The sequence below is a fragment of the Carlito syrichta genome, unplaced genomic scaffold, assembly GCF_000164805.1.
Source record: "Carlito syrichta isolate Samal-C Ts95f unplaced genomic scaffold, Tarsius_syrichta-2.0.1 Scaffold301758, whole genome shotgun sequence".
Classification (NCBI taxonomy): Eukaryota; Metazoa; Chordata; class Mammalia; order Primates; family Tarsiidae; genus Carlito; species Carlito syrichta.
The window spans coordinates 177,542-190,133 of NW_007245854.1; the positions used below are offsets into that span (position 1 = coordinate 177,542).

Consider the following 12,592-nt stretch of genomic DNA (forward strand, 5'->3'; position numbering starts at 1 on the left):
ATCAAACACTTAAATTCAGTGATTTTTAAATATTCCTTCAAATTCTTCCATATTTCCCAAATTATCTATGGGGACTCAAATCTTCGAAAAATGAATTCTTAGTTTTACATTCTATGGATATATAAGTCTAGCATTACAAAAAGAGCCAAAGTCTTCCTTGATCACTTCCGGTTTAGCTTCCTTCTCTCCACCCCCAGAGGTAACTTTTTAAAATGGGTTTGATATGCTTCTGCCTATCTATACGCTTATTTTTCATATGTATACAGTATATGTACCTACAGAAGATGAATAGTATTAGTGCATTTTTAACGTAAATAGTATCAAGTTGCATGCACAGGTCCTTGGTCTGTGTTGTGCTGCTATCACAGAGTACTGTAGACTGGGTAATTTATAACGAACATTCATTGGCTCACACTTTTGGAGGCTGAAAAGTCAAAGATCCTGGGCCTGTATCTGGTGAGGGCCCTCTTACTGCATCATAACGTGGGTGAAAGGCATAACATGGGTATGGGAGAGCAAGAAGAGACCCCTCTATCTATCTATCTATCTATCTATCTATCTATCTATCTATCTATCAATCATCTATCTATCTATCTGTCGAGTCAGGATCTTACTCTATCACCCAGGCTGGAATGCAGTGGCATGATCACAGCTCACTGCAGCCTCAACCTCCTGGGCTCAGATGAGCTTCCTGAGTAGCTGGGACTACTGGCGTGTGCCAAGACACCTGACTAATTTTTGTGTTTTTTGTAGAGGCGAGGTCTTGCTGTGTTGCCCAGGCTGGTCTTGAACTCCTGGGCTCAAGAGATCCTTCTGCCTCGGCCTGCCACATTGCTGGGATTACAGACATGAGCCAATGCACCTGACCAGACTCATCCTTTTAAAAGGACCCCACTCCTGTGATAGCGGCATTAACCCTTTCATGAGATCAGAGTTCTCATGGCCTAACCTCCACTTACAAGACCCGCCTCTCAACATTCATGATGGTGAAGTTTCCAGCACATGCTTTTGATGGACACATTCAAACCACAGCAAGTAGTTAGCATCTAGTTTTTGTTTTTTAACTCAGCAGTCTGTTCATGAGAACTGTCCATTTTCATACACGAAGATTGAACTTATTCTCTTAACTACAATCAGTACAGCAACCTATTTAGTCCTTTGCCTATAGATAAGCAGGAGAGGGCCTGAGTGTACTTCCTTTAAACTTACTGAAGGACAGGGCTGAGCAGAGCACATCTCACTCTGCTGCTGGTGTTGGGAGAAATAAATCTTCTCCAAGGCTAGGGTGGTGGCACTTCCCAGAAGAGGAAAGAAAGTTCAGTCCTGGCACTTGCAGAAAGGTGACCAGGGAGCCGGGCTGGGACTGTGCGGGGCTTTTAGTCTAGTACCCAAGCCACGGCCAAGTCATGACAAGTGTCTCTCATTATCTCTACACCCGGTGCGGTTCTCCACATGTCTCTACATCAGTCCCTTTCTCTTTGCTCTGTCACCATCCTCACTTGAAATCTCATCTCCTCACTGCTACATTCACCTCTTGTCCTCTGCCCAGTTTATCTTCCTTCTAGTCCATCCCATATACCACTGCCAAATGAGTTCTCCAAAAACCACTCTGTGCTAAAACCATCAAAGGTACCCAGTTGGGTCCTCCTAGTCATGGCTCACTTCCTGGCCTCCAGTGGCTCCCTCCTTAAGTGCTTAACCCTCTAGTCTCTTGTCAGACTCCTCCCTGTCCTTCAAGTCCCACTTCCTCTGGGATTCTTCTTCTGGGCTCAGTGGTCACCCATATATGCTGACATTCAACGAAGATTTATCGAGTGCCACCCAACACCGGGTACCAGGCAAGAGCCTGAAGCCCCGGCAGGACCTGTAAGCATCAGTGCATCAGGGGCGGTGCATCAGGGGCTGCTCACTGCTCCCTCATCAGGGTGTACTTTGTTTGGTTTCTGCCCTGTGGTCATAACTAACAGTGACTTCTGGGTATTTGAAAGCTTCAAAGAGATACAAGAAAGCATCTCACAGATATTGGATTTATTTACTACTGTGTAGAGATGATTTGAATGTAGGAATACGTGTGCGTTTTCAGCTTGTGGTTAACAATTTAGAAAATGAGACTTGGTGACCTCTAAAGTCACTTTCTTCTCTGTGTCTAGAATACAGAACATTTGCATGGAAACCACTAGATGTCGCTGCGGACAGCACAAACGTTAAAGCAAGGGCTAGGCGTCATAGGATGGTCTTAATGAGCATGACCACATTTAAGAATAAAAATGTGAAAACATTTTCTAGATAAGCCCCATAAAAATCCAGAGGCGCAGCCTTAGAGACTCATATCCACTTGAAAGTAGGCCAGTGCTGCGGACGCAATAATAGTTAAGTACCTCCTTATCCTTCTAGAACAGCCTTCAGCACCTCACTGGTCAGCAGCTAAGGAGGTGATTGGAGGCCTTAGAACTGGAAGGCAGTTTATTCTCCATGAGGCTTAAGATCTCTGTCTGGTCCCTGGAGTTAGAAATGCAGTTTACATCACAGCCCAGAGTGCACACACACGCACGGATTTCATAAACATGTACAGTTGAAGCCAAAGTGTCACAAAACAATAATGTTCTCACTATGTGCAATGCACACTGATATTTTCTTTTGTATGTATTGCACATCATTAAAAAAATACTGCTTATAAACCAATACATTGATTTTACTTGCTCTAACATACTTCTTATGTTAACACATCGGAAGACAGAGGCTCAGAGAAATACAGCGACTTGCCACAGGTTAACACAGCAGCCAGGACTCAAGGTTTTTCAGACCACTGGCAGGTTTTGTTGTGGAAGGTCCTAGGCAAAAATTGGAAAATGTCCTAAGCACCACTCCCAGGCCCTCCTGCTCTCCTCTGCCTTCTAAATCCTGTGGCTAGTATATTCTGGTTAAAACAAACAAACAACAAAACCTGATAAAGTGTGTGTAGTTGGTCATATGCACAGTCATTTTAAAGACAAAGGCACTTTCTAAAATGCAGATACTCTCACTTTATCTTCTCTATTACCATGCCCTCAGTCGTGTTTGTGGTTTTCAGGCTCAATACAAGACCTCAGTGTGATTGTGAAGGCTGGCCCAGCCAGTCCTGCCAGCCAGCAGTGTGGCCTTGCACCCTCCACAGCCCCTTTGAGGTGCCTCTTCAGCTCTTGGCCAAGCTATGGCATGAAGACTTCGAGATGTACCCACATGCTTCTTCCGCAATGCTGTCCTGGGCACACATGCGTGCTGCTGTCCCTGAGCTGTGTCCCATGGGCTGCCTTCTCACAGGGACAGGCCTTCCCATTTCAGTCCACAGCACCTGGCCTGGGGCTCTCACAAAGAGGAGCTAGAGAAACATTTGCTGAAGTGACATTCTCATATTCTCACTCTCAAATTCCCATCCTGAAGACCCTCCATGAAATGTCAGCCCTCTGGTCACTCAGAAGCTGGCCTTGCCACTGCCGAGCTGTGTCCTGAAGTCTGGAGAACGTGACTAAAGCCCCTGAGCCCAGTCTTGGCCTTTCTCTCCAACTTCCCTTTGCATCTGGGGGAGGCTCACTTTGTCACTTTATGGGGAGTGGGAGGGTGTCATGGAGACCAACTGGGAAAGGAGGGGACGTTGGAATGGGCAGGATGTGTCTCCAGGAAGGGACAGCTGAGCTGTGGTCAAATGAGAATGTGGAGAGCCGACTGGCCCTGGGGGGCTTGGTGCTGTGAGGTAGCAGGGTTGGGGCCATTGCGTCTGTCCTGCGGGTTGTGAAGTACAGTCAGTGTACGCAGCAGCTGATCTCCATGCTCATGTCAGGTGAGGGTACAGACACTGTGGGCTCTGTTTTATGGAAATCACTTAGAAAGGGAATTAAGAAGGCCCGGCCCACATTGCAGGCTGGCATACAGACTCCAGTCCAGATCTCTGGGCTTCGCCCTGCCTCATGAACCCAGGGATTCTGGGTGCCCCAGAAAACCCAAACAGCTAGATGTACCCATCTCACAGATGGAGAAACTGAGGACCAAAGAAGTACAGCAATTTTCCAAGGTCACACAGAGGCAGAATGTAAGGAGTGAGAGGGTGGCAGCTTTAATAGATCTTATTTCTTTTTCCATTTTATTGATTTCACTTTAGATTTGGGGAGACATGGGCAGCTGTGTTATGTGAGTGTGTTGCCTGATGGTGAGGTCTGGGCTTCTATTGAGCCCATTCTTTAGGTGGTGTGTGTGGTACCAGTGGATGGGTGTTCAGCCTTTCTCCTTACCCTCCCTTTTCCTTTTAGGAGTCCCCCAGTGTCTATTGTTCTATCTATACTAACTGGCTTGATTTCTGCTGGGAGGTTCATGCGTTGTTACCTAAGCTGGGGAAACCAGGAGGAAAAGCCCCCATTGCAGGGTGGGTGGGGCCATGCCTACAGGCGCAAGGATCTGCTGGTGAAAGGACCTCGGGTGACTCTAAGGACATCCCTCATGAAATACACTAATCCAGATTCTCTACAGAGCCAATTGGATTTTCATCTTAGTTTCAGCCCTACGCAAATGGAAACAGGAAACAAAACAGGCAACCAAAACAGAAAGTTCTTCCCGGTTAGGCTCATCTTGACACTTGCCTGGTTATTAAACTTTACTCACAGATAGAGTGTCTAATGATGATGCACAAGAAAGGTGAGCACTGAATGGGTATTTGTGGAATACTTTACAATGTCTTCTCATGTGTTAGCGACTGTGTGCTGCTCACAGCAGCTCCGAGGTAGCTTGTTAGTCTCAAGTTAAAGTCAAAGAAAATCCATTCCTGGGACCTGAAGACGTGCACAAGACCCCTCAGATGGTGGAGCCGAGCAGGTGCTTGACAGAATCACCATCTTTTATTACTAGAGGCAAGAGGAATGTTTAACGTTTAAATATTTCCTGTAGTTTTTAAAAAACTTCTACTTACTATGCCACGCTTTGCTAGTAAAACATATTATCTCACTTATAATAATACATTTATTGGATTTTTTAATGTATTCTGTATCTATCACACATACTTTGGGAGTAAACCAGAAATAATCTACTATTCCTGAGTTTGATTGTGGAAGAACAATTTAAGCCAGGTCAGTTGATAACCTGAATTCAGGGACATGTCCATCCTTAATTTAATTTTCATACATCTTACATTATGGTGAACACACAAATACAAGGGGGAGACCCCCAAAACTCAGAAATTTTATTTATTAAAAATTATGTATTGGCTGGGCTCGGTGGCTCAGCCTATAATCCCAGCACTTTGGGAGGCCGAGGCGAGTGGATTGCCTGAGCCCACGGGTTCAAGACCAGCCCGGGAAACTTGGTGAGACCTCATCTCTACAATAAAATAAAAATAGCCAGGCATGGTAGCACGGGTTTGTAGTTCCGGCTACTCGGAAGGCTGAGGTGGAAGGATCGCTGGAGCCCAGAAGGTCGACGCTGGAGTAGCCGTGAGTGTGCATGCTACTGCACTCTAGACTGGGCGAAGGAGTGAGACTCCAACCCCCTCCCCCCAAAATAATTACATATTTATTCTTACAAGATTAAACTTCAGTCACCTTCAAAGTACTCTCCGTTTGATGCAATACACATATTGAAATGCTTTTTCCACTGCTCAAAACAGTTTTCGAACTTGTCAATTTTGATGCCTTTTAGTGCTTCCACCGTTTTTTGTTTCACCTCTTCCACATTGGCAAAATGTTTCCCTTTAAAGACTTTTTTTTATTTGGGAAAACAAAAAAGTCGCTCAGGATGAGATCAGGTGAATAGGGAACGTGGGGGACAGGGGTCAGGATTTTTGGTCAAAAACTGCTGAACACTCAGTGCAGTGTGGACAGGTATGCTCATAAATGGCCCATCATGAAATGGGCAAATGCATTGAAAGAATCTCAAAAACAAACAAACAAAAAATTCATTAAAGCCAAACCCAGCCTCTCACAACATCACTAGCTGGTACACTGATGCTGATGGATTCCTAGAACACTCACCTAGTGGGGGAAGCCTATACTACAAGGAGTTCCTCCTCCAAAAGATAATTCCAATTGTTTGGGGGTTCCCCCTTATACATCTCACTATCAACCTTCGTCTCAGAAGAAGGATGGCCTACAAGTGTCCTAAGATTCTCATATTACTGAGTCAGGTTTATCTTTTGCTGTTTATAGTGATTTGTGTCTTTGAAGTGTTTCTTCTAAGCATTGAGTATATCAAATATGAGTTGCTGCAGATGGTTGCTTCTGAGGAAAAGCGAGTCCACATCAAGTCTGGTGAGATGCAGCACTACCTGGCGTTGGTCCTTGAGACCATGGCTGCCCAGGGAACTCCTGGAGTCCTCACGCTGTGGCATCTAAGCCCCATGGAAGAATCTGAAGAACGAGATAAAACAAAAGCCAGGAGAGTGACAGAAGTTTAGCCGACAGGAAAACACATTTAAGAATATCAATATTAAAATAAAGCCACCTGTCTTGTGACCAGGTGGGTGCTACTCAGCAGAGCATGACACTACCTGATGGCTGGTGGCACTGGCTGGGAAACTAGAGACAAGCCAGGGTTCAGCTCATGAGGTTACGCAGGCAGATTCAACCCTGGTTGGACCCATGAGGACCACCTGGCAGACACCCCAGGTCTCTGAGGCACAGAACACAAAATCCAGGCTCTCCCTGTTACCTCGTCAGCTGGCATTCATTCATCCTGGGAGGTGGCTCTGGCATAACTCAGAGGCAGATGCAGCCCAACCACGGGCCCCACGGCGCTCAGCCATGACGTGATGTAGTTGATACTCCTGGAAGCAAGGGAGACAGGCCATATCACATTCCATGTCAGGGCCTCCACCATCACCCGATCACAAGAATGAGGTATTTTCAAAGGTGGGTGCCTGACCCTGCAGCCCTGCATCCCCAAGTGCCAGCCCTATTGTGCAACAGGAATTGAGGTCCAGAGAGTTGTGAGAGTCCCCATGGAGGCAGTGGAGGCCATGGGAAGGCACTGGGCTCCTGCTGGATGAGTCCAATTCTACACTTAAATTTGCAGCATTTACTGAGGCAGAAGAGAGCAGGGAGAAAGAACATAGTTCTGAGGCAGAAAAGCTGGGAATTGAATGCCAGTTCTACCACCTAACCAGCTGTGTAATCTTGGTTGGGTCATATCACTCTCTGTGCTTTAAACTGCATGAGATAATGGTGCTTAGCACACAGGAATGTTACAGAAATCCAATGTGCTAATATATCTGAAACTCTAAAACTAGCACCATGCGTGCAGCAAAAATCAATAGGTGTTAGCCGTTATTATTATTACAAAGAATATTTCTTTCTCAGCCTAGCTTTTAGAGTCACATAAGAAGATTTACACTTCTAAAATCAGAGCAGAGCCCATGCATCTTGATGGCCTTTCTTACCTATTGATTTTCCGAGAATTCCGTACCACTGGCGTCATGAATTCGCTCGTCTTGCAGGGATGGAGGACGAAAAAGGGTTGCCCCAGGATCGGATGCTCCTGTGGGAATCAGAGCTGGTCAGGACACGTGGGCATGGCTTCACAAAGTCAAAAGCAACAATCTGGTTTACTCCTTTAAATTAAATTTTCGTTTTAAATTTCAAGTTACTGAATTAATACACAGATTTATTTCCCACCTTGAAATAAAATTTATAACTCAAGCAGGAGACGAAGTTGCTGAGAAGGACCGTTCACTGTGAAGTCGTGACTGGGGCACAGTGGGCCACACGGCTTGGTTTACATGGTACCAAGTGCAGATGTGTCTGGCTGGTGTCCTCTCTGCTGGCCAGCTTCTCTTTGGCCTCTAATTGCTCGTTAGTTTTACCTTCAGTATGCTCACGAAGCCCAGGACCTGGACCCCAGATTGATGCAGCCTACTTACCTCCACCCATAGTCAGGGAGTCAGACTGTATGTTTCTTCACAAGCATTTGTCAACATGTTGTTTCATGCCTAACTGTGCCAGTGCCAGTGGGCACATGCTCTGGGTGGAGGTGGGGGTAGCCTCTCCTGGTACAATTGTTCCACTTTCAGCTGTCTCTCAAGGTTTTTCTCTGCCTATCTCTCTTCTGTCTCTCCTAAGCCCACAGGGCCATTTCACTAGTTAAAAGCCCAAATAATGCAATCCCATTCACTTTATAAGGGAGTAACTGGATAGAAGGTCCGGGTGAAACTGCTCCCAGGTTAGGGAAGTGGCATCACTCGGCAAGCAACAGGAACCCTGGAGGGTTTCTAGGAAGTCAGGAATCTGTCCAAGTTCTACTAACCCAAAAAGACTGATGATACATATATTGGTTTTTTGTTTGTTTTTGAGTTGGGGTCTCTGTATGACCCAGGCTGCACTGCAGTGGCATGACTGTGGCTCACTGCAGCCTCAATCTCCTAGACTCAGGCAGTTCTCCCACCTCAGCATCCCAAGTAGCTGGGACTACAGGTGTATGCACCATGCCCAGCTAATTTTTAAATATTTTTATAGAGATGAAGTCTTGCTATGTTGTCCAGGCTGCTCTAAAACTCCTGAGCTCAAGCGCTCCTCTTGCCTCGGCCTCCCAAGGTGCTGGAATTACAGGCATGAGCCACTGTGCCCAGCCCTTGATTGTTTACATGGTGGACTGACCCTATGCAGATGCTGCAAACTCAGACACCCATGGCAGTCAGGCAGATTCAATACACCGGCAGGTGGCAGGTTGTAGGAGCTAGGGCCACCAAGGCCATACCTTCTATTCTCCAGAGATGGTGCCATGTGGGAGCAGGTTCAGGGTCCAGACCTTCCCAATCATGAAAACAATGCAGAAAACCTGAAACTGATGTAAATCCTCTGAATTTAAATGTTGGCATGATCTGCATTTTGAACACAGGTGAGGCAGGTATAACAGGCTGTGGCTGGATTTGAACAAGGGGCTGCCTCACAGCTTCTTCCAGCCTCCTCTCCTCTTGGCCTGCCCAAGGCAAGGCCAGATCCAGGATGAGTTGTGCATGCTCATAGGACGAGTTGTGCATGTGTCCCCATGGCCCCCACTTTGCACTTTTATGTGTCCATGACACCAGGCGTGGAGATGGGTCATGAAAGTGAGTGGTCCACTGGTTGCAGGCTGGGGTACCTTCTGGCATGTTCAGCACCACCCAGTGCCTCTCTCCCTGTGAGCCACCTGCAGACATCCCTGGCCAATGGCCCAGTTCTCCCATGAGCAACCGGTTTCCTCTCCCCAGCTCCCCACCCCTCTTTTCCCTGTGCCCTGGGCCCTGGACTCCTGCCAGATGTGCTGTGCCTTGCTGAGTGCTCCTGTCCAGCTGGACCCTGGTTCTCCCACCCACCTCACCCAGTATCATTCATTCAAAACATACTCTTCTGTCATCTTTTTACATGTCTGCCAGGAACAGTTCTAGGCATAACTGCAGAGTCTATAGCCTCCAAGACACACACGATCTCTGATCCCATGGGACGCAGATCTCAAAAGAGGGACAGCAGCAAACACATGGAGCAGAGAAATAAACAAGACAACCAGAATAATGAGGGCCACATCCTAAGGTAGCATAATTCTGGAGGGAGTATGGTGATGCTGATGTGGGAAAGGGAAGGCCTTGCTGAAGAGGTGACGCAGTGGGCTATCTGTGGCCCCCTAGATTTATACATTGAAATCCTAACCCCGAAGTGGTGGGGTGAGTAGGTGAGCCCTTTGCAGAAGGTGAGGTCCCATGGTGGGATCAGCACCCTTATGAAAGTGACCCCAGAGTGTGCCCTTGCAGATCTCCCATCAGGTAAGAATACAGTTGGAAGATGGCAGCTATGAAGCAGGACACAGCCTCCCTGAAACTGCAATTGCCAGTGCCTGCACCATGGACTCCAGCCTCCAGGGCGGTGGGAAATGAGTGTCTACTGTGTAGGCTGCTCATAACAACAGCCTGTGTGGACTAAAGCAAGGTGACATTCAGTCAGAGATTTGAATGACAAAGAAGAACCAACCACACAGAGCTCTGGAGACAGAAAGCTGAGGCAGAAGGCCCAAGGGGAGAGGTACAGGGAACATTCAGGGGAATGAGAAGTAATTCAGAATTATCCTGGACTAAATGCTAACTGTGCAGAGGGTGGGGTTTAAGGAGTTGAATGCGGGTCAGTTCTCTAGGGATGACCTGCATAGTCACCAGCAGAAGAAATAAAAAGCTGTAACCCAATATATCAATATAAAGACATGCCACCTTCTTTAATCCAGTGAAACTGAGTCCCGCAAGTGTGCAGGGGACAGGCGCAAGCACAATGGGAGGCCAGCCCCCCACATGGCCAGAGATGCCCATCCAGCTCAGGGGATTGCTTTCCCAGAACAGATTCAGGACCCTCACCTTGCAGCTGCTTAGTCAAGCCCTGGACTTCACATCTACAGGTCAGCCTCTGCTCATTCCATACAGCAAGTGGTGAAAGTATGTACAAGCTCTACAGATAAGACTGCTCGGGGCCAAGTCTTGCCCCACAGTTCAGCAGCTGTGAGCTCTGGGAGAATCACGTAACTCCTGTATGTCTCTGTTTCCGGGTCACTGGGCTCAGTGGTCACTGGTCTGTTTCCGGGTCACTGGTCTCAGAGACTGACTGTGACCCGTCAATGAGAAGACAGCAGAAAGTGCACAGACAATGCCTGGAACAGTACACGTCTAACTGGTAATATCTAAACACGAAAGGAAAATAGCCAGACAAGATTCAGAACATGGTCTTGGGTACCCTTTCATAAAGCCCAATTTCAGTATCTAAAAACAGGAAGTAGCCAGGCTCAGTGGCTCATGCCTGTAACCCCAATACTAGGGAGGCTGAGGCAAGAGGATTACTTGAGCCTGGGAGTTCGAGACCAGCCTAGGCAATAAGGCAAAACCTTGTCTCTACAAAATATAAAAAAATTAACTGGGTATGGTGGTGTGTACACCTGTAGTCCAAGCCACTTGGGAGGCTGAGTCTTCAGAAGGATTGCCTGAGCACAAGGAGGTCGAAACTGCGGTAAGCCATGATTGTGCCACTATACTCCAGTCTGGGTGACAGAGTGAGACCCCCAACTCCATAGATAAATAAATACATAAATGAAAACAAGAAGTTTCTATAGATTATGTAGCACATTAAAAACATCACTGATCAGAATCTAAATGTTGAGAAATATTTAACAACTGATTATAACTGAAGGGAAGGGAAGTCTGAATTAGTAAACGGCCAATGTCTACATGGCAATTAGAACTATTGGTATATTTATATTCAGGTTTAAAGTCAAATTAATGGAAAATAATTTAAATGAATTTAAATTAAAATAAAAGCTTAGGTACTTCAAAACACTTCAGTCATCTACAATATTTTAATATTCATAAAAACAGTCATATCAGCATTTAAGTTTATGTTCTAATAAAATAAAATACATGGTGATACTCATGTGAAACTTTTTTTTAAGTATTGGAGAATTTCATGCCTTAGAAGAGCTTCTGGAAGCACTTCTTTAATGCAAGTGTGACCGTCTAGAAAACATTCCGTATCCTTTACCATATCGAGATCTTATATTTCTATAATTAGATAAAACACATTAAAGTGAATTATTGTCTTTAAAAATCAAATGTTTACATTTAAACTGAATTTTAAAATAAAATTATATTGTTTTAGTAAAACGCCTTTAGCTTAAAAGAATAAGCTATGGTATGCTGATCAGCTTAAAGTAGAAATTACAATAAGACATACTTTTGTAATCTTTTAAGCGGAGTTTCATAAATTAATAACAATAGGCATAGACTTCAAGCTGTGGCAGAATGAAGAGGTCAGAAAATCTTCTCCCAGAAAATAAGTATAAAACTGAATAAAATCGTCAAAGACAAACCATTTCTGGGCTCTGGAAATCAACCCAGAGCAAATACAATATTTGAGAGGTGTTTAACTTATGATACTCTGCTGGAACTTTAAAGTAAGAAACAGAGGACTCTGCAGCCTTCTTGCCTGGAAATGCTCCCTCCTTCAGCCTCTGCACCCCTTACTCCATCAGCAGAGAAGTTTCACCAGAGCAGGGCTGGCCTTAAGAACCAATAACTTTTGCCCAGTTTTTAAAGGGGCTGTTTATTTTTTTCCTTTCGGCACGTTTGAGTTCCTTGTAGATCCTAGATGTTAGGCCTTTGTCAGATATACAGTCTGAAAATATTTTTTCCCATTCTGTGGGCTGTCTCCCTGCTCTCTTGATGGTTTCTTTGGCTTTGCAGAAGCTTGTTGGTTTAATGAGGTCCTTATCTCTTATGGCCTGGGCACTTTGGGTTTTGGTCAGGAATCGGTTGCCAGTTCCAACTTCCATAAGACTGTTTCCTGCATTTTCTAAGGTTCTTACAGTTTGAGGTTTTACGTTTAGGTCTTTGATCCATTTAGAGTTAATTTGTGAGTATGGTGATAGGTAGGGTTGAATAGACACTTCTCAAAAGAAGATATACGGGCGGCCAACAGACACATGAAAAAGTGCTCAGCCTTACTCATCATTAGAGAAATGCAAATCAAAACCACGCTGAGATACCACCTAACCCCTGTAAGAATGGCCATCATTAATAAAACAAACAACAGATGCTGGTGAGGATGTGGAGGAAAAGGAACACTTCTACACT

At 45.6% G+C, this 12,592-nt stretch overlaps 1 protein-coding gene across 1 annotated transcript in view; it reads right to left on the reverse strand.

The window, feature by feature from the left end:
* Positions 1–5,977: 5,977 nt before the first annotated feature.
* The window catches only part of ATG10 (autophagy related 10), an 89,536-nt gene continuing 82,921 nt past the window's right edge, over positions 5,978–12,592 (reverse strand). The window contains exons 4-6 of the mRNA XM_008055165.2: positions 7,397–7,494; positions 6,670–6,784; positions 5,978–6,368 (exon numbers count right to left, since the gene is read on the reverse strand). Of these exons, the coding sequence (XP_008053356.1) occupies positions 6,685–6,784; positions 7,397–7,494 (198 nt within the window). The 3' untranslated portion in view covers positions 5,978–6,368; positions 6,670–6,684. The remainder of the gene's footprint in view (positions 6,369–6,669; positions 6,785–7,396; positions 7,495–12,592) is intronic.